Source organism: Coturnix japonica, chromosome Z (assembly GCF_001577835.2).
Source record: "Coturnix japonica isolate 7356 chromosome Z, Coturnix japonica 2.1, whole genome shotgun sequence".
Classification (NCBI taxonomy): Eukaryota; Metazoa; Chordata; class Aves; order Galliformes; family Phasianidae; genus Coturnix; species Coturnix japonica.
Genome location: NC_029547.1, coordinates 30,032,737 through 30,060,058, shown reverse-complemented (window position 1 = coordinate 30,060,058; position 27,322 = coordinate 30,032,737). Strand labels below are relative to the sequence as shown.

Here is a 27,322-nt window from a genome sequence, read left to right as displayed (position 1 = left end):
ACTTTCTTTCGCCCTGGTAATTACCAGCACTGATGTGTGGCCAATCCCATCTGAAGACTGCTCAGGTTTGAATTAGCAGAGAAGTGAATGCTGAAGTTTTCAGTTTCAGAGATTTCTGTTGGTTCACTTTTGCCTCCCCTTCAACTAATTTACATCTTTCTTCTTTAAAATGTGTCCCTGGTTAGACCTTTAAGGGAACCATTGTCAATAACACAGTAACTTGTAAATCCCTCCCTCTCTTTTTTAAACAGGAACTATGAAAATGTCATATCCAGAATGTATTCACAACCATAATCCATTCACATTCTTTTTCATCCAAAATGAAAAAGAAAAGTACAGCCCTGGGCTTTTTAAGGGCAGTTATTAGCCTCAACAACAGATGCTTTTAACAGCCGAGGCTGAGAGAAATACAGGGATTTATGTCACTCAGTCAGTCAGTAAGTAAATAAATAATCCACCAATCTGATGCCAGCACCAGAACGGTAGGAGACCTTATTGCTTCCTGTATTTCTTTTCACTTTAGTTTCTGTTGATATAGCACAGGATCTGAACAATACACTAGCAAACCTCAATCAGGGACTGAGATTACATCCAACAAAGCTAGAAGGGGAAATCTGACACCCCTACAGTACATTCATATGGAAACAAAATGAGTTATATTCATTTTATGGGACAGTTTGAATTTATTATGAATTGCATATAATTTCCTGTCTTGTTTCTTTAGTACTCTTGGAATTTATTTCAGGATGTCTTGCGTTATCACATACACTTCCCTCTGCCCTGACACCCTCTCTGCTAAACTTGCTCTAAAAGAAGTCCCTGAAAGGCAGAAATCCCAGGGCAACCTCTGAAGGACTAAATCTTTGGAAGACATTCCGTAAAGGCAGTGAAGATGAAAACTTCAACTTCATGTGAAGTGAAAATTATGAGTGTCACTTCTTTCTCTGCACTAATAGGTGAAGGAACACTTCAATGAGACATATCCAAATAGCTCACAGGTGGCAAAACTATTAAGACTCCTGCATATGCTTGCCTTAGAAGCAGAATAAATCTGAGAAGCTACACTCTCTGCTTTCTTTCACCCAGTCGCTAGTCTATACTGCTTTCCAATTGCACTGCAACATTACTTACTTTAACAAGAAATTTAAAGAAGGTGGGCTCTGGCAGCAAAAAGAAAAGAAAGTGCTCATATGCAAAATGAAATTCTAATCAGGATACTTTAAAAAGAGTTGGGAATAAACTTAGGGTTAATAATCTCATAAAATACAGAAGAAAATGAATTTATATAGCTGAAGAACATGGTCTGTAATTTCATCTAATACTATGCTTATATAGAGGTTAAAAGTTATTATTCAGAGAACAGCATTTCCCACTTCCAAGAAGATGGGCAAAAACTTAAATGGTGATAACTCCATACAATGGTGGAAGAGCCTATAACAGAAGATAAAATGGTGCATACAATTATTTTAAAAGAAATATCCATTTACTATTTATTTTCTTTCTGAGGTTTGCATGAATATATACTCAAGGCCTAGGAGATCACAGGGCTGGAGCACCTCCCTTATAAAGACCTCACTGTGGCCTTCAGGACAGAGTGACCCTTTATCAGGGAGTGTTGCAATCGTACAACGCGGAACGATTTTAAGCTGTTCTGTAATCCTACGTTATAGGACCTCCAACATCCAAAGCTTTTCAGCCATCTATTAAGACAAGTCTACTGTCCATATGGTGATATGAAAAGAAAGTAATGCTCAGAGTACATATCAACCCTTTCTGCTGTACTTCATACCAAAGTATGGCATTCTGATGAAATTCACTATTTCATGACAGCTTTTGATTAGTTGCTGTCTACCAGATGGGAAGACTTCTTTTGTAACTGTTCCTGGCTTGGGCTAGAATGAGTTATTTCTTTCTCCTTTTTTCTGCTCCTCATCCTAACTCCATAAATATAGATAATATGAATAATATATTATAAACGTATTCCCACTAACCTAAATTTTCTGATTGTTTCTGTAAGGATGATGCCATTCTCATTTTATTCCTCATATGACAGACAACAGACTGCAGCTTCCCTATCTTTATCCACACAATTGCTGCCCATACAGCTCTGACTTTTGTAACAAGCTTAAGCAAGTAGCTATGAAAAGCAATAGAGATAACACGAGTGACTGCAGATTCAAGGAAGAGTTCCCTTATTGCTGGAAGGCTGCAGTGAGTCCTGCCCAGAGACTTTTCTTCTCCAGATGGAAAAAGAGTAAATAAAGTGAGTAAATAGAGAATAAATAAAACTCTGAGTGAGAAGAAATATTAAATAAACCCAAACATGGTGCTATATGTAAAGAAAGTGATGGATATGCAGACCTAGTTGCATGTAGATATTCATGGTGTGTCATTCATAGGCATGAGTTTTTCAGCATATGGTGGCATGGCCACAAACCACAATGGTCAGAAGTTTTCCATTCCTTTGCTTGAATAAAATGTAGGTTTGTATAGTTAAACTATGAATTTCAGTGCATTCAGTTTGATCTCACCAACAGAGGAGATCAAATGCCAGTCTGCATATATGAACACTTAGGACCGTGTACTGGAAAATCCTTCTCTCTACAGCTGTAAATGTAGGAACAGATGAGTGTGCATGCAACAGTAGATAGACCTATCTACACATGAAAGAAAAAACTGTCAAAGCTTTGTACATGTGGATATAAACAAGAAGCATTATATTCATTCCACTGGCTAATTGTGGTTGTGGCCATCCAAGACAGACCCAGTTAGATAATAGGGGAATACAATGCCAAAGAGCCTGGAAGGGATGGACTATTGTACTTGACTATTTTCCATGTACAAAACAGAATAGAAAAAGAAAGAAATCCTCCAAAAAAGAAAGAAAGAAAAAAAAAGCACACAAAATCCCCCCAAACCCACACATGTGCTTTATTACAGTTCCTAGTGTTAGTTCTGTAAATACCACAAGAGCAACCAAGAGAGCTAAAAAAAGCCGCTGAAAAGATGCAAACAACAAATGCAAATGTGATTAAATGCCCTTCTGACATGAAATGATTTGACTTCAAATTTGGATGAACACACATGTCAATGGCTGGTTATGGTTTTGGCCAAATTCCCTTTGAGTTAGACAACTGTGCTTCGCTTGTGTTAGGCTTTTATTTTTAAAGAAATTGAAAGGGAAATCTTTGGAATTGAATGCCTGCTCTCTTTTGTTCCTCTTAAAAGTGTTGTGTTAATATTTTCTTAGCATGCAAAAGTTCACAGAGCAGTGAACAAAATTCTCCAAATACCTGCTCAGTCTGGAAGGAGAGAAACAATCTTTTCAAGTTACTTTTAACCTGGTTTTAGTTTTTCAAGACAAGTATCTAGGGTTAGATTCTTAAAAGTATCTCTGAAAGTACCTAATTGCCACTATTGCTAAGAAAACAAGATGTCTGGGCATGGAGCAAATTCTAGGGCAGAGAACAACTGGACTGCAGACCCTACAGATCTGCAAGCAACACACTCTTCCACCACTCAACTGAAAATGATTTCTTATGATGAAGAATATGTGGTGCAGAACATCACTCCAGGGGGTCTGCCTTGAAATAGACTATCTATACATGCTGGCTAACAGGAGGTTACTTGTCATGTTGCCTCTGGACTTGTCCATCTCTTTAGCATTATGTGTACAGTCTGGAACGCTTTCTGAGCTTTGCAAACTCCTTATGGGGACAAGGACACAAAACAAAAGAACTTTTCTTTATAGTGCCTAACTGAAAATATAGAAGCATCTGATAAATGACTGTAGGATTAATCAAGTGCATAGCTGCCAGCAAGTCTTAGTGTTTAGAAGTTTGAATGCTTCTACTGATGCTGCTGGATCACCTCATGACTAGAGGCTGCTCAAGTTGCTCAGTATAGGCAAGAAAGAGGTTGTAGGGACATACAGGACTAGAGAAACAAATAAATTTATGTATAGATTTCTGCAGCTCTCTTACTCATTCCACCTACTTGACTGGAGGTTGGCATCTGTAGGGCTAATAGCCATATTATAAGCCTTATTCAGTGCCTGCTTTTTCCTCAGAAAAATCAACGACCCCATACCCTGTATGAACTGATGCTGCAATAAGCTACAGTAGCAACATGGTTATCTTACAACTTATCTCCATCTTTATCCAAGCTATAAGTAAAATTCTTGCATGTTTATCTAATCTCCTGCTGAAAGCAAGTAAAAGATTTTCCTGACTGTGGAGGGAGAAAAAGAATGGCTTGATTCAAAAAAGAAAGTTAAGCTTACTTCACATCACTATTCTTAAGGCACAAAGAGATTTGGTGGGAGGTGGGGGGGGAATCTCTTGAGGCAGGGTAAGTCATACAAATACAAACTAGTATAGTATGGAATATAATGCATAATAGCTGGCAGCAGAATACACTATTTATTTTCATGAATTAGGGACTGAGAACTTAATTCACAAGAAGGAGAGTGAAGTATAAATGTTATGAGTATGAGCTTAACATGGGGCCAGATCCCACAGTTCTTACACAGTTTTGTTGAGTCATATCTCCTGTTGATCTTCTTTGAATTAATACTGAAGGATTGGCTCATAGTATATTACAGTCATCAGGCTATAAACTTCTCATTTTCATATGTGAAGGAGGACGGGTGCCTGACTTTATGCCATTCTGTGTGATTTCAGTGTATACAAAGCAGATCTTTAAACAAACAAGAAATTTAAATCTCAGTGTAAATTGCTTTCTTATTTCTAGCAATCAAACAGCATTTAGTGATTAGACATCTGAAAGTTTTCAAAATAAATAAATAAATAAAATCATACCATTATTTTTATTAAGCATTTGGCATATGGTTATCCCACTAGTTTAGGTCTAGATGTGATTACTAAAAACACACTGAGATTAATTTATGATAATTAGAACTGACTGTTTCATACAGATAAGTAGGAAGATGTAAGGATCTACAAAATTCATTAATTTTCCTTAAGATTCTTTGTTATTTGAATGACTACATTTAATTAAATCTCTAGAAAAAAATAATAAAAACAAAACACTAAATGTATGCCAAGACCACTATAGTATCAGAAGTGTCTGTACATAATATTCTTGCTGAAGATTTTCTGATAGCAAACATACCTGTGAAACTAAGTATGAATCACAATGGAACAGTTAATTTCAATCAAACCACAGAGCTGCAGTGTTCAGCTGTAGCACATCCTATCAGGATAATCACGGGAATTACGCAAGATTATCATACAATGATGATAAGCATGATAGCCCCGAAGTAAACCAGATATCATATAATGTATTTTACAAAAGTTAGTATAAAGTCATCTCTCTAATTAGTTGCACAGAAATATATATATATATTCTTTTCTTGTTGTCATTGCTTTAGGAAGGAGGAAAATTTCAGAAACATTGCAGTATGATACAGAATCACCATTCACAGGCTGTTGCTCTCTGCGTTTGTAAAAGTGATGCCAACATCAACTCCTCGGTTCTACCTGCAGCAGCTTGCAGTATCAGGGCTCTTTAGTACTTCAGAGAGGATAAGGTTTACATGACTTCTTCGAAGAAAACTCTACCTTGATCTGAAAGACTAAAAGCATGCCCTTGTGTATACATGCAGATACATTATCAGCTACAAGATAGGCAAAAATGTATCGGAAAGAAATGGCATTTACCAGCAGGAGGGAAGCCAGAAGCAAGGTGCCAGCAGCGGCCCAGCGGCAGCCTTCCATGGTCGGCTGGTGCAGGAGAGTGGTCGGACCGTGCACGAGCTGCGAAGCGCTTTGCTGTCCGCTGTCACATCCAGCGCCAGTGAGAAACTTCAGCCCCGCTTCTCCGCCTCCATCAGCCCTGCTCACATTTCCTGAGCCAGAGTGGTGGGTGGGTTGGGGTAGGCTGCAGGGAAGCGCTGCCGGAGCCGGCGAGCAGCCAATGCCCCTCTTGCTAATCAGACATGCAGCACAACAAAGCCGAGGGGTCTGGAGAAAGTGTAAGAGGCAAGGTAGAGGGGAAGAAAACGGAGAGAGAGGAGGAGGAGAAGGAGGAGGAGAAAGGCAGAATGGCACAGCTGGAGGGAGTGCTCAGCCGTCCCCAGGAGCTCTGCTCCACCACTTGCTGCGAGCGGTCGGGCTTACAGCTGGGTCAGTAGCACTCCTCCTGAGCGCGCATTGTTCCAGTCAGAAGGGAAACTTAATCTGTGTCAATATATAACGTATGCCATAAAAGGCACCAATCAGAAAACACTGAAGTCTTCCAGAAAGTTTTTTTTCTTTTTTTTCTTTTTTCTTTTTTTTTTTTTTTCAGCATGCTTTACTGAAGTTGTGCATTTTCCAGAGAAAAATGCTCTCTGGAACTCTTTCCTCCATTTATTCAGCAATAAGGGAGTCTGGCTCTGATCCCAAATCATAAAGCAGGTATGTTTCTAAGAGGACTGAGTGTCAGTCTTTCTGTCATTACCTTTTCTTCCTCCTGGGGTAAATTTTAAAACCACCCTATCCAGCATTACAAGGAAAATGAGCTTCTGGGGTGGGGGGGGTGGGGGGAGGATTTTGTACAGAAAGACAATAATCCACACACCTCAGCAAAGCCAGGAATGCCTTTGAGACATTAATTTGAAAGACTGGAGTTTCAAATCCTGTTTTCCCCCTGTTCAGGACTCAGAGATTTGTAGAATCACAGAACTGTTAGAATTGGAAGGGACCTTCAAAGGTCATCTAGTCCAAGTCCTTCACAATGAACAGGGACACCTACACCTAGATCAGGGTGCTCAGTGCTCCCTCCAGCCTGACTTTCAATATCTTCAGGGATGGGGCATTCACAGCTTCTCTGGGCAACCTGTTCCAGTGCCTCATGCTGTTTGCATGCCCCATGTCCCTGCATGGCCTGAGGTACTAACTTCTTTCTTTTTCTTTTCCTTTTTCTTTTTCTTCTTCTTCTTCTTCTTTTTTTTTAATATGGTGCTGCAGGGTGTTCTTTGTCCAAATAGATGTGCAGAAAGTCTTCCCTAAGATTTTAGCTTCTGTATCTTGGTAGGCTCAGACAGTGAAAAGCAGTGTACACATGTTAGGGGAGGAGAACAGTATGCTAGCAATGAGCATAGCAGAAGGAAGCTCAACCAAGGGCATCAGGTCTGGGTCAGGCAGGAAAAGGGACCAAGTGTAGACTGCAGACCATTTGAAAGAGCTGTGCATCTGTAGAAATGAAAAACAGCCTGGAGGAAAAGTTAGATGAGTGGACAGGGAGAGAGGCAGAGTTTACAATAAAGAAACTGAGGGGAAAAAAGTGTTACAGATGTTGAATAGTCAGGAGGAAGTAAGAGGGTCTGACTTAGCAGGGCAAGAACAGGAGCAAAAATACTGGAGGTATCCAAGGGCCTAAATAGGAAAATAGAAAAGAGAGAAACTAAATAGAAAAATAGAAAAGAGAGAAACTAGACAGGAATAGACTTGGGAAATTAGGCCGTAGAGGGAAATTTGGATCAGGAAACACAGATAATCAAGAACAGTGGGAGAAAGAGATTTCAGCTTGTCATGGCCAGCAGCAGCCTGACTGGGGATCTTTGAACATGGTGGGCTGAGAAGCAGAGCCTGGAAGACTGAAAAGACTCAGCGGGAAGGGGCTTCACTTTGCTTCACCAGAAGACCTGCTTCAGTGTCAAGCCTGATAGCAGTACAAAGTGATATTTTTCCAAAATATACTTGGACCACTGCTGCCTTCATCTGTTCCCTTTCCCCAAGAAGCCTAACATCTGAGAAGTAATTACAGCTAATTTCTGGAATTCCTTCACGTTAAATTCTCAAGGCAAAATTTTTACAGGTAGCAGTAAGGTCTGCTGAATAGGTGAAATGATTACTACTTTCTTTTTAAGGACCACAGTGCTGCAGTAGTGACTGCATACATTAAGATAGGTAGGTTAGAGATAAATGAGAAGGACATACTGATAACCATAGACTTTTTCTCTCTTTGCCCAGAATTAAATGGGAGATGTACTAACAGTACATAGCCCACTTCCCAATTCCTGGCTTTGGACATTCAGTGTTCAGCTTTGTCAAAAACAGTGCCTTGAAAATAAAGTTTTGGACAATCCTCCAGTCAGTACAGACCTCTCAGCAGCAACTAATTCACCTGAACTTGAATAGCTATATCTGTCCAGTGTATACCCCTGCCAAAGTTCTGCTCATTTACCTTCCACTGCAGCTGATGGGTATTTTGCTCACAGAATGATGGCAAGAATATGAAATTACTGTTGCCAAATGATGTGGCTTGCAATGCTCAGACACGCAAAAAATATGATTTTGCTACAAAGAGCTTTATTTTAATTCAAGATGTTTTTAATCAGCAGCAGAGCAGCAAGACATTTAAAAATGCACCTGACCTGATATTTTTTTGCACATTCAGACCAGATTCCTGAATGCACATTGAATTTTATACAATACACTCATGCAAACACCCTGAATTTTTCATGAATCCATGTAAATATCGTACTACCATCATTTTGGCTTTGGGTTTTCAGCACATATTTGAACCTAGAAATCAAAGCTAAGTTCAGGGAATGGAAACTCATGTGAATCAAGTCCAAAAGAAATGTCTACTCAGATTCTTGCATACAGATTTAATGATGAGTCATGCCCAATATCTGCCAATTACTACAGAGCAGTGTTGCATCCATCTAAAGGCTCAACTGAATCATTACTAAGAAAAAGAATAAAGAACAGAAAAAGGACTGTAGACTGATAACAACTACAGCAACAAAAGAAGACTTCTGAAGTGCCTGGAGGGATACCGGAGTTGAACTTCTCCATATCCTGCTACTCATATCAGGGCTGTTATTTTACTGAATTTACACAAACATTTTGTATGGTGCTCTATTATTTATTTTGCTAAAAGTTCATTCTAGAAATGGAGCACTAGTTTGGGGATGGAAATCTTTATTTCTACATTGAATAGCTACTTAGTAATAAATGAAGAAGGAAATTGTGTCCCACAGGATATAAATGTGCCTGAAAGGTGCAAAGCCTCAGGCACTGTTCATCTCCAAACTGTCATACACCCAAAAATGACTGCAAGAGTTCAGAGCATTGAAAGTCTTCTACCAACAGCAGAAACAGTAGCTGAAACCACAAGGGATGTTCTACCCTATACTGATAGTGCCAACTCTGCCCAGCCCTTTGTTTTACCAGTAAGACAGAAATGGGTCTCAGCAAAATTTTAATGCCAGATGAATTCCTGGCTCCTTCAGAACAGTTTCAGTATTATTTTTCAAAAAATACTGGAGATCAAGGAGTCCAAGACTGCTTTCAGTACTACTTGCTGATTATACCCTTGCAAATAAGTCACCTCCAAATGCTGATATTACAGACACAAACCCATCACCATCTTAGGGGACACTGAATCTGTAAGCACAAGCTGCTGTATGCCTGGAAAATTACCCCTTCCACTTTCTGAAGTGGCCATTAACTTCAGTTCTCCTCCACCTCTGCCAGGTGTTCAAATTAAATTGGATTTCATCTGTTTGTGAGAAACGCGGAGCCATTTATCAGTCCTGTACACCTATAGCAGATTATATTAAATAGAAGCAGAAGCAAAGGAGGGTGTCTGAGGTTGTATTTTAAGCTCTACAGATTTAAAAATACTTAATTTGAAAAACACACGTGCAGACAGGAGAAAACTGTTAACATCAATATGCTTTATAGCAGGAAAGAGTGAACTCAGCTTTGGAGCTATCTCCCAGGGGGTATATGTTACCATTTTCACTCCGAAGCCACCTGTCTCTTCTTGGAGGCTGCAACTCTGTTTTTTTTTTGTTGTTGTTGTTTTTGTTTTTGTTTTTGTTGTTGTTGTTGTTGTTGTTTTTTCCCTATCAGGATTTTTTACTTCTTTTTACTTTTTCAGTAAACAGTTATTCTTAGATTTTCTCTTATAAGCCTGGATTGATTTCTGGGAACTTGGAAGTCTGCAGAGGTATGGAAAGTGAGAAATAGGAAAGAGCCAGTGCTTTAGTTAAAGATTTGTATTTACATGTGTATGCCATTAGTAGACGTGAAAGAAACTAGAATGAAAGCTATATGCTTTGTAATATTCTGGGCTACCAAGGTGAAACTCACCCAGGTACACATGGCCATGATTACTGAAGTACTTTCCTCAGAAGTTAAGCTGCTAATACATGCTAAATCTGTCACAGAATCATATAAAAGACCTCCAAGATCAACCAGTCCAATTGTCCACCTACCACAACTATTTCCTCACTAAATCACGTACGTCAGTACAACTTCTGAGCACTTCTTGAACGTCTCTCAAGTCAACGATTCCACCATCTCCCTGGGCAGCCCATTCCAGCAGCTGACCACTCTCATAGAAGAGTGCTAAAATCCAACAAGAATTTCTCCTGGTATAACTTGCGGCCATTCCCTTTTATCCTATCACTAGCTACATGGGAGAAGAAGCTGACTCCCACCTCACCACAACGTCCTTTCAGGGATTTGCAGAGAACTGTAAGGTCATCATCATAGTATCATAGTATCACAGTCTCGTGCGGGTTGGAAGGGACCTTAGAGATCATCGAGTCCAGCCCCCGGGATTCGAGCCTCTGTGTAGCAGAGCGGCACTTCTACCACTTGTGCCACAGGGGGGATTCGAACTCCGGGCCCCAGTGTTGCAAGGCGGCGTCCTTAACCACTGCGCCACCGGGGTACACAACATCTAACCAGAGCCTCCTCTTCTCTAGTCTGAACAATCTCAGAACCTGTCCAGACCTCTGAGATATAATTCAGACCTACAGTAGCAGGCAAGCTATACCTATGAGTACGACCATCCTCACTTGTAACCTGTCAGGACAGTAGGCAGTTGTTCAGCCTTCAGTCTCATCTCAACTGTGCCCTCTATGGAGACTGGCTGCCAAGGGCACTGAGGTGCAGCAGGGGAAGCAGCTCTAACCTCTGTGCCTGATCCACTACAGCTAATGTGAGGAGAGGTCTCAAGAACCAAGTGATACATAACACAGCTTGATCCATTTTGTTTAGCTGGATGTGGGTCAAACTGGTGAAGTAGTTTTACCTGAAACATGTTTTGAACTATCAAGAGAACAGTTGCTTCCCTTGTGGAACTATGGGGATAGATGGACTAAATTCATTTGTGAGGAGAGTTTCCTTCAATGAGTTTAACTGTACTAAGTGAACTGATAAATTAAACCATCTTGCTGTATTACATGGCCACCATTTATCCTCTGAATTAGGAAAGATGCCTTTTGTGCCTCAGTAATGAACCTTAAACTTTGACCAAAGAAAAATGTAATCACTGAAAAAAAAAAAACCAAACCAAAACAAAAAACCTGCAATTTAGATTTTTGCAGTATCTTTCATAACAATTTAACATGGAATTAACTTTTTTTTTCTCTTTCCCCCTTTTTCCCCCCCATTGAAAGAGTGTCATAATTTAGTGGATGAGCCAAACATCCTGAACTGACATGCTTGAGATCTGAGTTACAAGAACAAAAAAATAGGGGAATTCTACAACAGCAGATGCAAAATTACTTCCTCATTCTGTTTTGCTGGAACATCCCAGGTAAGATCCAAGCACAGATCCATCTTTCCTCTAATGTTTCTCTGTCAGATTTGTTCATTTCCCAGAATGCCACATATATATTCTTAATACTTTTCTTGTGGGCATACTGAAGTGAATTTCTGTTTTTAGCGATCCCAGTGGCCATCACTGAGTGGGCTCATATAATTGCATGCCACTCACACCCTCCTTCTGTAAGGTAAGTCTTTGTCTTTCATTTTTTTTCCTCACACAAGAGAGATTCCCCCTACTTTCTGCGCAGCCACATGCTTCTTTTCAATCCTTCTTTTGGAAGTGTGCAATATTTTTAAATCTGAGTCTTCCAATGCTCTTGTCCTCCAGCTAATATTGTATCTCAGCATTCTCTAATGGTTGTTCTGGTGTTTGTTCCAATGGCATTAATGTGGTTAATGGTTAATGTGTTCTAATGGTGTTAACTAGTTTCATAGTGAATACTGGGTTTTTACCTCACAGGCCCCAGTTCAGATGTCATGTCAATATGTGAGAGTTTCACATTTCATTAGAAGTTTCTAGGCTTACTAGTGGCAAAAAAATAACCAATAATCTTGATCTTTAAAGATTCGCATACCAGAGAGATCACACAAGCCAACAGGTTTGCATACAATTTTTAGAAGTCTTGTCATTTGATCTATAAAGTCCATAATTTTAGAGATATTATGCAAGAAAGCATGGGCTTGATGGTGTTGTCTTTGAATATGGAAGTAATTGAGCATATATTTTTGTAAACCACTCCAGCTGAAATTTAGTTGGAGATTTGTGAGTAATAAACTGACAAAACAAAACAAAACCAAATAAAAGCCTCACACACTTTTTAACCTCTTCGGAGGCTTTTGCCTTGTGCTATTTTCTTTTTTTTTTTTCTTTTTGCAGTACAGCATAAGTAATTCTTTATGTCTTTTTGCTTTTCTAGTGCAAGTGGGATTCAGTTCCACTTTCCTTCTCATCAAAGTTTTCAGTCTGAAGGCAGATTAAGACTGTTGTGACAAAACCTAATGTTAATCAGGTGAAAATGCCAAATTATCACCAAAGAAGGAATATTCAAGTTTTAAGAATCTCACAAAGAAATGACGGTGAGAAGAAGATTAGGCTGTACATTTTGGATTAGGATTTGGAAAACCCCTAATGTGGGGGAGGTGTGTCTGGGGTTTGGCCAATTTGTGATACTCAGTTCTGCATCTGGACTCAGCTTTTCGAAGTTTCCAAGAAGACAAGAGGTGTGGAGGAAGGAGGGGAGCTGGGTTGAGAATTTTGGGTTTTGGCCCATCTCTTGCGCTAGCAATTATTGAGAATGCCTGGACAGCACAGAGAGTTCTTTGAAATGTTGAGCCAGCAAGATATTTAGGCAGTGAAGCCATATTAAAGAAACCCTTCTTTCTTAGAGGGTTTTGGATATCAAAACACAAGTAAAGATGCCATGTGGATAGAACACCCACTCGGTCACACAAGAGTTCTCCATGCAAAACATAGAAAATACTTGCTCCCACACTAGCCAAGTTTACAATAAAGTTTAACAGCAAACAGCAAAGATTACAGTGAAAAGCACCTACTGATCTGTTTAGAAGCTGGAATCAGTGTTGTTCTTGTGACAGTCAGAGAGATGTGAAAAACTGGGGGTTAACGTTTAGGAAAAAAAAAAAATTCAATTTAGAATACCTTTCAAAGAATATTTAAAAATGTGGAAAGATAAGAATATATCATGAAACACAGGATAAGTGGTAGGATTTTGAAACAGAACAGGGCTGAAACAGTTACAACATGCACAGAAGTGGAAAAAGGTATTCGGTGAAATATTTGAAACATATGGTTTTTGTTTATGTTTCTTGCAAATATTTGAGAAAAGTGAACAACTCCTACCTGTATACAATCGTGACCATGAATGCACTATTATGTTGTAACAAAAATGAATTTATAAGCAACCAATAAAATACTGGAAGAAATTATAATGTTAATAACTAGGAGGCTATCGTGTTCCATATTAAATTTCTCAGCACGGCAGCACACTATGCAAAAAGCAGCAGTTTCTACTTGATGGATTAAACAGTTTCAATATGGTGAAAATATGGGAAACAGTGAAATAAGACAGATAGTATTCTGCTTTAAAGCTAGGCAGAAAATATACTCACTATCAGAGAAACAGGTGAAAAAGTGAAATCATTTTTGTTTTCTTCTTACACGTGGCAAGATTGAGTGACCTTGTGGTCTGAACTCATGAAGGTTGGAAACTGAAAATTCAAATCCACACTTGGACTGAGTGTTCCCCACCATCCGCCCCTCCCCCTCAAAATAAATAAATAAATAAAGCTTTTTTTTTCCACAATATTTGATGAAAAATGGTGGCTGGCAAATATAGCTTGTACTAAGCCAAGTATGTGGACAGATATGTAATCCTAAGGATCCTGGTCCTTCTCTCATTGATGGAAGAGATCGGGAATAATGAAAGTGAACTCAGTGGTATATTTTGAAGCCTAAAGCAGCTGAAAATTAGAGCAAAGTTCTTAACTTATGATATTAAGTCTTCATTATAGTTTGTTTTTTCAGGAAATTTAGTGTGTGCTCAAAACACTTGAATTTCAAAGGTAATGGATCATGGCAATAAATGTTGCAAATATACAACAACAAATCTAGCCTTCTGAAGAAAACTATGGTGACGAAGAGCATTAAACCTTCTATTTAAATAAGAATCATGCAATTCTTACTGAATGGAGCTTACTGACTTTTATATGTGGAAGCTGAGTCAGTTCAAATTAATATCTGCCCCTAAATTCCATGCACAATCTGTACTGATCAAGCTGGTCAACACATGTTATCAAAACATATTAAAGAGCAAATGGAATGAGAGCAGATAATGCTGTATGTCTAAGCATTCAGGGCTTTGTAGGCTGGCTTACTGAGTTAGAAGGCAAATGATATTGTTTCACATGGGTCTACACTTCTGATCTCAAGTAACTTTGTCAGTGAGTAAGGGACCGGTAATTCCTTAATTGCAACAGTTTCATTATAGAACTGTCATTTATTTGTGTATTTAGTCATACAATGTCTTCTACACCAACATTTCATAATGGAAAAAGCACACGAGATTTAGTCCTGCATCCTATACACTTCAGGGTTTTAACCTCCAAGGCCATTCTCCGGATACATTCTCATGAGAATCTACCCTTGACAGGTATCTCATTGTATCCTGCATGCCTTATTCCTGATTTACAAAATGATTAAGAAAAACATAAGAGAGTGAAGGAACTTTCCCTCATCTGTGGAAGAGAAACCTACAGTCACAGATTCTCTGAGGCCTTTTACATTTTAGCCACTTGATATGACAGTGTATGAATGAGCGGCCTTTATTTTGAAATGTCTAGGCCTTTGGCTAAAGTCATAATTACAACAGAAGTACTTTCATATATCTTCAAAATAAACTATTGAAATCAACGCCATAATTTCTCTGTGGCCTTATCTATTGTTTTAATCTGGTGCCATTTGCTTTATTTAAGCACTGAAAATTGTATATCATGCATATTTGTTTCCAAAAGCTACTTCTCCATAAAGTACCACATAATCTGTTGTACATTTATGTGATAAGCATTTTTATGGAGCTATCTTAATGCAGTTTTTGGCTTTATCTTCTTTCTTTTATTTGAATCCTGATTTATAAAATTTGCTTTTATGTATCTTTGACATTAACAATTGTTCGGACCATTTAGGTCTGTAATTTTATTGGAGTTGATAAGAAATATACTCGCGACGGAATATGGCTTCATTCAGTGGAAGAGTATTACAGGACTTCAGGCTAACAGTCATTCTTCTGCAAAAGCTTTGATGTAAGAAGAAAGAACTGTAAATTATGAAAGACTATGAAGCAGATTACCTACACAGTCCTAATTGCTTACTGTAGTTTTACAGCATTATTTATATGTAAAGCTTTACATTCTTCCGCTATGTCTTACTTCTGCCTCCTCCCCTTCCCCCTTCTGACTTTGACCACACATGCATGGTCTTGTTCTTCTGTCAAAATGCATAGCAAAAGATAAAGCAGAGCAGGCATGTTTGTATTGCAGGCTTGCAATTTATCTTCTCCCTGAGTTGCTAGGAGGGGTTGGTTTCTTTTGTTGGTAATTCATTGGCATTTATGAGAGCAAACCTTTGCTACACTGAGAGAGAAAGAGACATGCCACTGGATCACAGAAGACTGTCAGCTCATCAATAACTTCCTGCTGTGCCATTACCAGTTGAAAATCTAATGCAGGTGAGTAGAGGAGGGAAGTTGGAGAGATAATAACATCTCTTGTATTAATGCAGCAATACAGCTCAATAGGCCTAATAGAGTACACTGATATCTGTTTCCTTATCTGTACTAAGTATACCAACTGTTCAGCTTTTTAAAGCCTCTGTGTATCTGGACATAAAGAAAGATATATGCCAGCTAAAAGCCTGGGCTTGTTAAGAAGAGTAAAACCACTCAGAAGAGCTAAACAGTGGCAGTAGATACATTTAATTTTCCAGGTATTAAAATATCACTGCTCAGGGCTAATTTAATTAAACTGAAGTGCTGACTATCCATTAACTCAAATCCAGGAAGTAAAATCCACCATTCTACCTTTTGCAGTGACTGGGATTAAATAAAACAGACGTATTTTAAAGAAACACGAATAAAATCAAGATACAGATTTTGCCCTATGGGGGTCTGGTGTGCCCACTGAAGGACAGCATTCAATAAAACACAAGTATTGGTACCACTCAGAATTTCCTCAGCCTTGGCTTTATTTCCTTCTCCTGCAAAAATGAATATAGCTGCAGCCCCACCACTTAAAGTGTGGGAGATGCAGAGCTGAGTTAAGGCTCCTTCTGCACTTCAATATTTTTAAAAAGTGAAAAAGGAAGACAAAGTACATTTTACTGCATAATAAAAATTAGCAGCTCATTCTGTCCTGACAAATAACCCAGTGATTTCAATGAGAATATGCTGGCTGTTTGTCAGGACAGAGTCAAACTCTATAGCTGAGATTCAGCACTTGAGGAAAAAGACATCCTTTTCCAGCTATATTTTTCTTCCGCTCATTGTATGTTTTCTTTCATTCTTCTGGGAGACACCAAGTCTGAATACTTTACTACAGCCTTACTATGCAATGTGGAGACTGTACTGCCACTGTTTCTGTAGAACACTGCACTGGACCTGCACAGACAGAGCTTCCCATTCCCAGCTTATATCCTACTGCAGCACACATGAAAAAATCTTACACTTTGTTCAAGGCTATTGCCAGAAGGGAAAGCAATTAAAGCTAGCCTTCATTAGGGAGAAATAATCACAAGTTTAATTAAACAGCATAAACTTGGATTCCAAATAATATTTTGTGCAAAGAAAGTTTCAATATTCTTTTTCACCCATCTCTCTTCCTCTCCCAAACCACCATTCTTTCCCCAATTTTCATTGCAAAGAGCAGTTTCAGAAAAGTGATTCTCACTAATCTGAGGCTCAAGAATACACTACGTTGACTGCATTTCAGAAGATCATTTCCTGATCTTTAGACGTAGGAGTTTATTTCAGCAATAATCCAACTGAAAACAACAATTCATGTTTTGCTGACCTTGATCTCAATACTCTCATGAAGACAAGACAGGAGGTAGGGCGATATGGAAAGGATCCAGTTGCATCTACTTGGCAGCTATGAAACAGTGCATCTTGGAATAAATAGTGCCAGATTTTTCAGTGTTAGACACACAGTTACTGGCTTCTAAATCACAAGATTTTTGAAGGGCTTTTTGTGACTGAAAACTTTTCATGATTTATTTATTTATTTATTTATTTTTGCAAGCACATCCTTTCTCAATATGCACATGTGTCATCACTTCATGTGATTTATTCTGCTTCCTCTCTGTGTATCATGACTGGAATAACTAATAAAGTTTCAGTGAATGCAGTAAGCCATATTCCCCTAAAATGTCCTGAGCCAAAGATATAAGGCGCTTGCACAATTAATGTCAAGCACTGATGCCTGGCCCAGAGGACTTGCCATGGTATCTTTGCTGGCATTGAAGTGCTTCTGCCAAAAGTGTCATTTTTCTGTTAAAGAGGTGGTGGCCTGCTTTTGCATAGTCCCTTTGTTGCACTGATCTGATATGTCTGCCTCATAACCTTAATGTGAGGTACTGAGCTCTTCTGGAAAACCACTGAATGGCACAGGATCAGGTTTCTACACTCGCTGTACTCCTATCAAATATTTCCAATATCAAGCTTCCATGGAAAGAATTTCTTAACATCAAAATACACCCCCAGAGATTAACAGAAAAGCAGCTATTTTCCTAAACATAATAAATAAGGCATTTGCTTGAAAATATGTTTACAACCACAACAACCAGCAATCTGCCAACCAAATCAACTGTCTTGTTAGTGCCATTAAGCTGTCACACTACATTCAGAGGAAGAGCTATTTGAACACAGCCATGATATTCAATGGCATGCCTGTAGGAAGCAGCACTCCTTTTTGTGCCAAGGTGCCTTGCAAGAGGCAGCACTGAAGTGAAGATCTTCTTGGTGACTGCTTTTGTACTTTTTACAGTATTTGCTCCACTCACTATCTAGGAAATATTACTCAAGCCCCATGCTAATGCACATTCTGTCACACAGAGTGCTTGCACTTTTGGGCACAGTGAATGACTTGCAAGAAACCAAGCTTTCAGCAATGAACTCACCAGAAGCAGGCCACAGACCGTACCTGCAGGGCGCAGGGACAGCTCGCTGTGTAAGCATCCACAGCACGGGATCCCCGCGGAGCTCAGCGGCCGGCGCCATGCCCAGCGGTGCGGCAGCCCCCCCTAGGGTACGCTGCGAGGATCCGGGAGCAGCGGGACGGGAAGCGGGAGGGGGTGCAGGAAACGGTACAGTGCATCCTCACAGTCCTGTTGGGCTGAAGGACCCGGTGTAGGGGTGCGCCGAGTCCAGCTCCACCACCACTACCCAGTGTACCACTGAGACCCAGAGCTGGGCCGGGGTGCTCACGGAGGGAAAACGACATCTCTTTCAGATTGGAATTCATAAATGCAACAAGCTATAGGTGACGTATGCCTGCCATAGAGAATGTGGAACAGTTGTATTAATTTAGTTTTGCTCCTTTGGGTTACTACCAGACGTTAGGAATGCAAGCAAGCTGCTGTGCTAGCCCAGGTGGCTTTCTCTGTAAAGTTAACACCTTTCTTTTTTTTTTTTTTTTTTAATAATCTCCATTTAAATACTGAAAGGCCACAGTGAGATCTCCCCAAAACCTTCTCTAGTTAAAATTTAAATATTTTATGCAAAATTGTCATTTCAAATTTTAACTGATCAGAATAGTAAATACATGAATAATTTTTGTTCTTTTTTTTTTTTTTTTTTTTTTCCCCCTCTGGTGGAAACAGCAGGAATGCCCAAGGTGCAGAGGAAAGCACAACTGCTGCAATGGTTTACAAGAGCTGAATTGGTTGTTTTCTCCCATCCCATCCGCTGTCAAAGAACTCAAGAATCCAGAGGAGATGGTGAAATGCCCTGGAAGTGACATCTGTCCCATGCTGTGAGAGATGAGCAAAAATAGCTGCTGTATTTTTCAAAAAGAGATTCAGTGCAATTTTCTGGGCTCAGATTAGCCCGTGTTTCACATGGCAGCTGCTTTCCTAGCAGCACTGAGCAACTGACGTATCACAAGGTCCTCTGGTAGTTATTAACATGCTTCTCATAGCACTGTTGGTTCTGTTGGCTGTGTTTCTAATTAAAAGATTGCTTCTGTGAATAACAATGAGAAATATTACTGTGTGCCATTTTGCTAACCTTTTGACATAGGCTATTCACTTTTGTTCACAAACACTGTTAGTATCTAGGGAAAAAATAACTGAGCTAGGTTCTCAGTTCTAGCCTCACCAATTACATTTCTTCAGCTGCACAATATCTGAATTCATCTTGTTTTTAAAACCTGAACAAGCAAGGTCTCACACAAAGTTGTACAAGGAAAAGTCAAATAAAGAAGGTGTTCACACATATATTTAGGTGCCGTTTAGATCTATTGAGAGATGGTAGAGGAGGGAAATAAAAACTCTCATTGTTCAGCACAATAACAATATATAAAGCTGTTATATACAATGGGCTGGGCTTGGCCATCAGTAGAGCCTACACCTACAAATGAAGTCAATAACCATCAAAGCTCTACACAGAGAGTTTGTCCCATGCAGCAAAAGTGCATTTCCTGCTTAGACATCTTCCTGTGTTAAAGACCTAAAAGAACAAAGATGCTTGTAAAAGATCAGGGGAAAAAAAAAAAAAAACAAAGAAAGAAAAAAAAGATTTCTTATGGACATTCACTCTACTCTGATAACTTACATGCTGCAATTCACTTGAAAGCTGAGCTCTGCATATCAGAAGGCCTCTTGAGCAGAGTGGTTTTTGTTCTGTGTGTGTCTGCGGTGCCAAGTGCAGTGGATTGCAAGTTTACAGTTTGTAAGCATTAACTGCAAACAGTAATTACCCTGATGTAGCATTGTTTGGAAATTCACCTAGAAAGTCTTTCTCTTATGCTTATTTTTTCCTTATTCACAAGAGCAAAAAATAATCACCATCCCTGGATGTGCTTAAAAATTGTATGGATGTGGTGTTTGGGGACATGCTTTAGCAGATGGTTGTTAAGGGAGTATGGTTTGGTTGTGTTTGGACTTAATGATCTTTAAGGTCTTTTCCAATCTGAGCAATTCTATGATTTCTGCTTTCCTCTCCTCTCCTCTCTCCTCTCTCCTCTCCTCTCCTCTCCTCTCCTCTCCTCTCCTCTCCTCTCCTCTCCCTCCTCTTCTCTCCTCCTCCTCTCCTCTCCTCTCACTGTTCCCCCTCTCTCCTCTCCTCTCCTCTCCTCTCCTCCTTCCTCCTCTCCTCTCCTCTGCCTCTCCTCTCCTCTCCTTCTCCTCTCCTCTCCTCTCCTCTCCTCTCCTCTCCTCTCCTCTCCTCTCTTCTCTCCCCTTCTTTCCTCTAGTGGGGCAAAGAAACAAGGAGAAGCAGAAGAGAAAGGGAAATAATGCTTTACCTTTCTAATGAAAAGCTAGGAAAAGTAGACAAAATGTTAGTAAGAAATACTGAAATTGCACCGTATATTTATCTTTCTGAAAGAAATATCATTTCTATACTTATAGGACTTACATGTTTTGTTTGTTTTTTGTTTTTGTTTTTCTTTCAGAATATAACCTAATTTCATATCAAAAGGTGAGAAAGGAAAATTCACTACAGGCAACTGATCCAACATGGACTCTTGCTGTGTAGATAAGTGAATGACAGCTGCTTAAAATGTATCTTGGTGAAAATCAGAAACTACTGAAGTAACTGGCAAATTTAAATTATTTGGAAAATTTTAAAAGTGGTTCCAATTTTAACAAAATATCCTGGAATCAACAGTCCAAACTTACCAGATTTTCTAAGATTACATGTTAGTCAATGGTACCACTGTTTTACTCTGTTTAAGAGAAGGAGAAAATAACACTTATTTTTTTAGAAGTTACAAAAAGAATCCAAAGATAATATTGTGTGGCATTGCCAAAGATCATCATAGTATCATAGTATCACAGTCTCGTGTGGGTTGGAAGGGACCTTAGAGATCATCGAGTCCAGCCCCCAGGATTCGAGCCTCTGTGTAGCAGAGCGGCACTTCTACCACTTGCGCCACAGGGGGGATTCGAACCCAGGGCCTCCGGTGTTGCAACGCGGCATTCCTACCACTTGCACCACCGGGGCACACAAGATACTCAATAACAACAAAAATGAAACTAAGATAAAATTCAGTGGTACATATGTACACGCTTTAAAGGTTTTACTATTTTTATGTATCACTTTGCCATGTCTTTCAGACCACAAGTAAGGTTGCATTGCACATTTCCATAGTGACCGTAGCACTGGAACTTTTTTTTTCATAAGCACAGGAAAGTCTTCTTCAGCATCCCAGCACATCTCCAACCAGCATCTCAGACTACCTCTGAAAGCAAGAATCAAGAAAATAGGGACCCTTCATGAAGATTAAGCATCCTAGGCCTTGGGGAATGTTAGAAGAATAGGACTGGTGGGACATATCGACATTGCTAACACAGCTGGGATAGCACAGCTGAGTCTATAGTTAAGACAATACAGCTAGAAGGGAAAAGTAGCCAAAGAAATTGGTTTTGACTGATTGAATAGAGGAGCTGGGTTGAAGTAACCTGAGGAAGACTTCTGACTTCATCCCAACAACCACCGGAGCGGGACACCCACTACAGACTGTGCACACGTCAATAGGAGGGACAGCATGTAAATGAAGTTCCAGATAAACAATTATTATGTTAATGATTTCTTGGGAATTTGATGAATATGTATACGCTTGCTCTATAACTTTCCAACGCTTCTGTCCATTGGTGCGCATGATTGGAGGAATTATCCCCCATGTGCCCAGCACTGAATAAACGCATGCCTGCTTTATAACCTATCTCTGGTTATAGAGTCTGATTTCCGCACGTCACTTCTATGATAATTCCAGTGTTGACCCTTTTCTTCAGCCCTAAACTGAAACAAAGTCCCTATCAATATCAAAGTCCATAGAAGACATGCCTGGTCTTCAGCTTTTGAATACTCTGGCCAAAAAACCTGCTTAAAAATTTTTGCTACCAAGATAGAATGAAAATATTCTTGTGTTTCTCTGTAAAGACATGTTCAACAAAATTATTGTCTCATACAGCTTGCTGGTGATTTTAACTATTTCTTCACTCCCCTTCACTGCACTTCAGACATTTTTGAGAGTTGGAAATGACAGAGCAACAAGGTCCAGAGAGCAGTGGAGACAGTTATCTGTCTGGAGAAGACCAGAGAGATGGCTCAACTCCAAGATTTCTTCACAGAAGACAGTACGTAATGAAAAAGGGGTCTGGTCTCTCATATTCAAAGAAAATACAGCTGATAGACACAAAAAGCTGGAAACTGAGCAGCAGGAAATAAGGGAAATTATAGCACAAACCATGAGGCCTGGGGCTGCAGACTAAAGGCAAGGGTTACAATGATCTTTGTAAGCAGCAACCAGAGAGAAACATCTCCTCCAACCTATTTTTTAAGGATCATACTGCTACAGACAAACTTAGCTGAAATCCCAGAGAAAACAGTGTTTAGTAATGAAAAATTAATGACTAAAAATATCACCACAGAAATATAAGAGATGATTGACAGGAGACTCCTCAGTTTTACATAACTGGATAGCTGAGTACAGCTGGTTTGCCTGCCAGCACTGCTTAGATCAAAGAAGTGATTTTCAGAAAATAAATATGCAGTGTAAACTCTTTGCAAATGTTATTCTGCTTTTCTACATATTTTGTCAAACTGACAAGACCCTCAGAGAAAGAGTCTGACTGCCTTCTTGGCTGATAGTGACATAAATCTATTGGCTTCTGCAGAATTCAGCAAGAGCACAGGGAGGCCATGCTCCTCATTGTCTATCAGAACTGACCTCTGAGGGTACAGCTTTAGGAAATGAGATTCTGTTGACAGTATGCAACTGGTTTTAATAGAAATGAGATATTTACTGCTCATAGGATCTGCAGTTCCTGAGTGTATTCTCCATTTTAAAGTCTACAAAATATTATTGTGGGCCCATATCTACCTACAGAATTAAATACTTTATCTTCTCTTTGCAATTGCAAGGAAAGCATAAAAATTAAATTAATTGTGCCTGTCATGATGGGTATATGTTAAACCTCAACTGTGTAAGGCTGAAAATCACACAGATTCACACAGAATCATTAGTGTTGGAAAAGACGTCCAAGAACATCCAGTCTAAGCATTCACCTTCACCCATATTGCTCACCAGACCATATAAATATTTCATAGTTTATTATTCAGGTGTTAATCAAAGCAAAATGAATGTCCAAAATAATTGCCAAAATACTCAAGACTTTCATTTTGTCTTCCTATGGAGTCCAAGAATGGAAAAGAGAAAAAAAAAAACAAAGTGGCAAAGTTTTCAAACTCAGAGTAGAAAGGCAGGTCAGACTGTTTTTCAGGCTTCTGAATGAAAGCAATTCTTTTCAATCCAAGTACTTTCCAGCTGTTTCGAAGACATCTGTTGGTGACGTATTGCAGCCTTCAACAGAATTTAAATTCAGCAGTGATACTCAGAAGCCAGTTTACTACGTTCTTACTCTGATGATCCAACAAGAATTAGTATATGCACTGCCTCTTTAAATGAATGGCAGATTTCCCATGCCATGACCACTCACATCCTATAACTACATATTTATTTTAAATGACAATTGATGTATTGAATTGGCATAATCTGTACCTTAAGGAATATTCATAATTTAATGACCCACTTATAAACGAAAATTCTGCTTGACAGGATACTTATAAGAAAATTTCTTGGGAATATTCCATACAGGTTTGAAATGTCAGTTGCAGAGGCATTAGAGCAAAACATATATCTTTAAAGTTAAAGTATGTGAAAGACATGTATACTGACTGTCTAAACAGTCTGGCACTGAACATGGTGACAAATTCCCCCCCACAATAAACTAACAACAAATACCATCCAGGCTAAGCCTCAAAAAATAAAGAATCTCCACACAGTGTGCAAACAATGAATGGAGTCAATTTTAGGCTGTTGCACACCAGCATTAATGAAATTATATTCTAATATTTTTGCAATAATACTGATTTTAAGGGAACTCTGTCTCTCAGTGCCTGCATGTTTCTTCCTGTTGCAGTCATTAGAAGAAATGTCCACAGATTGATTCTCTTTTTCCGTTTTACCCAATTCCACAGATTCTGTGATAATCTTAGAAAATATGGTCATATAAATATATATGTGTATGTATATATATGCACATGTATATACGTAATGTTATTTACTATATTTATCCCTGTATTACTAGGTTTTGGAATTTTTAACCCAACCACTCTCCTATTATTTTACTTTCTTTACACATGTGTTTCAATTTTTCTTCCCAGTTTTTTTTTCAAGTAAAGGAGATTCGAAGGTATTGAGGAATGAGTCTTGTGGGTTGTGAGGAGTATGGGGCTGAAAGAGTGGCATGACCAGACCCACTGACCCCTTACAGCCCCTTGCCCTCTAACTGACCGAGGCTGGCTCTCCTCTTCCTCTTGCTTCTCCCAGAACCCACTCAGCTGCCAAAAGATAATCAAATTTTGCTGATCTAAGAAGGATAATAAAGTCATTCTGTTTCTGACCATGAGGGGAAGAGGAGAGAGAATATAGGGTTTTCCTTTCACTGCTGAAACGTCTGGAGCTGACTCTGGAAATAGCAATAAAATGTAGAAAACACTAGTACAATGCACACATTCCTGCATATTTGAAAGAGAGGGAAAACGTGAAAAGCAAGGGATTTGACTGTCCAGGCCCTCCATCTGTGGAATTTTCATTCACATCATTTGGAGTTCAGAGTACAGAAAGCCCTGCAGAAGTAAATCTAAAAGAATACGTAAAACCAGTAAAGATATAAATATATACACATATAGTTGTGTGAGACCTGAAGCATTTATCTCATGGAGAGAACTGTCCTGAAGGCTTCTCTCAGTGTGATTCAGCTTTTATCGGAATTGTGGCTGAAGAAGTATGAAAGTAGAAATGTCACAGTATCACAGTATCACAGTCTGGTGTGGGTTGGAAGGGACCTTAGAGATTATCCAGTCCAACCCCCGGGATTCGAGCCTCCTGTGTAGCAGAGCGGCACTTCTACCACTTGCGCCACAGGGGGGATTCGAACCCAGGTCTCCGGTGTTGCAAGCGGCATTCCTACCAATAATGTCATTTAATTTAAATAGAACACCCCCCATCTATCATCCAGCTTTTCTACCCCAGCCACATAAAAATTCCTTCCAATGAAGGATACAAAGTTCTGTTTTGAAGATGATAGGGATTTCCATTATTTCACATTGAAGTCATTTGTTAAGCAAGGAAAACAATGTTTTTGCAAAAAGTAATACAATAAATGGTGGAAGCTGCAAATAACATTAGGTCAAATTTAGAAAGTCTAAACTTGTGAATTCCAAGCATGGCTGTGTACTGTTGCCCAAAATAGTTCCTTTACAGTGACTGGAATGGATACGGAATTTGTGTACTTATATGCATGTGGAAATTTTCATACAGTAAACTTCTACAGAGTTTTATGAGATCAGAACTTGACATGTGACATATACTACTGAAAAGTTACTTACAAGACACTAAAATCACTCAGTTGCTTTGATTTATTGTCACAAAGTTGCAAGGCTAAAAGTAATGCACATTGCAAGGATAATGGAGAAGAACAGTAGATGATCTATGAGGTCTTTGATCTAGTGTAGCTATGTTTTCAGTTGTATTTGGAGGACTAATGGCAGGCATGTGAGATTTCTAATTTAAGCAAATACAGAATCCAAGAAAACAGATCTAAATATAATGGACTGTAATGTATTAGAAAAAAAACAACAAAACATTATGTTCTGAAGGATCCTACTAGGCTCAGGCTGGGAGAAATGGCTATACTGATACATAAGAATATATCAGTAAGAAATCACAGAAATACATCAGTGAAACATGTTTTCATTAGCAGTGCTTTGCAGAAGCACAGTCATTCTAATAGCAGCCAGTTGAAAATGATTCATCCAGATTATGTCATGGGCTGGTCAGGAGCATAGACTTCCAATATTTGACCTGTAGACAGTGTTGTCATAAACATCTGAGCACTGAAGACTGTAGGCTTGATAAAACTTGCCTCTGCGAGGCAGCCCCAGACAGCATGCTGCTTCAGTCTTCTCACATGCCTGTGTGGCTTGAAAAGGAAAACACATGGAAATCTCGGCATCTAAGCTTGTATTCTATGAATTTTCTGTAATTCAAAACAAAGCATCTTGGACTACCAATCCCTTCTCCACTCACCTCCCCCAAGGAGATACAGAAGTCTTATCAGGATGTCCCAAAATGTAATTTAAAAATTGTTATAATTTCCTACAGACTTTCTGATTACCTCATCAGTACAATTCTAAGCAGCAGCACATTCAATATACTGTGCTAAGTGATTTGGCAAATCATAATCCCTTGATAGATGGTTTTGTGGGTGCCATTTACTTCATTGTGACATAGCATCTCTAATATGGATGTTACATGCAAGGCATGCCATGTCATTTATAAATTTCATCTCTTATTTTCAATAAGTAAATCCCTTCTTGCATTTTTTGCCCACACATGGTGATGTAAAATCACAAATAGAAAACAGCAGACTCTCCTCTCTTCTCGAAAGCTTTAAAAGATTATGACAGATTAAGTGTTACGAATAATTCTTATTTTGAATCAGCTTTGAAATGCTTTTAACATTTTACAATAGATGTATTTCTGAGAAAAGACAATATGGCTTTCTATGACCACAGTAAGACCAACTTCTATCTGTCACAGAGGAAAATACTTTATTCATGTCTCTGGGTAGCCCATTCACTGCTTTACAGGACTAATGTCCTCCAAGGAATGTCACAAATGCAGATAATACTTTTGCATTCTGTATTTCATGTCGCAGAATCACAGAATTGCAGGAGTTGGGAGAGACCTAAGGAGATTATTGAGTCCAACCATCCTGCTGAGGCAGGCAGCCTACAATATGTCGCAGAAATAGGCATAAAAAATGTGTCTTGAATATCTCCATAGAATGAGACTCTACAACCCCTCTGGGCAACCTATTCCAGTGATCTGTAACCCTTACTGTAACAAAGTTATTCTGCATGTTGGTATGGAACTTTCTATGTTCA

At 39.1% G+C, this 27,322-nt stretch overlaps 1 protein-coding gene across 3 annotated transcripts in view; it reads right to left on the bottom strand.

Moving 5' to 3' along the window:
* The window catches only part of ADAMTSL1 (ADAMTS like 1), a 382,509-nt gene that overhangs the window by 169,961 nt on the left and 185,226 nt on the right, over positions 1-27,322 (bottom strand). The window contains exon 1 of one of the 3 annotated variants that reach the window (XM_015849103.2): positions 5,682-6,187. The exons of the other annotated variants lie outside the window; for them this stretch is intronic. Within the exon in view, the coding sequence (XP_015704589.1) occupies positions 5,682-5,738 (57 nt within the window). The 5' untranslated portion in view covers positions 5,739-6,187. Of the gene's footprint in view, positions 1-5,681; positions 6,188-27,322 lie in introns of those variants that run through there. 3 annotated transcript variants of the gene reach the window in all.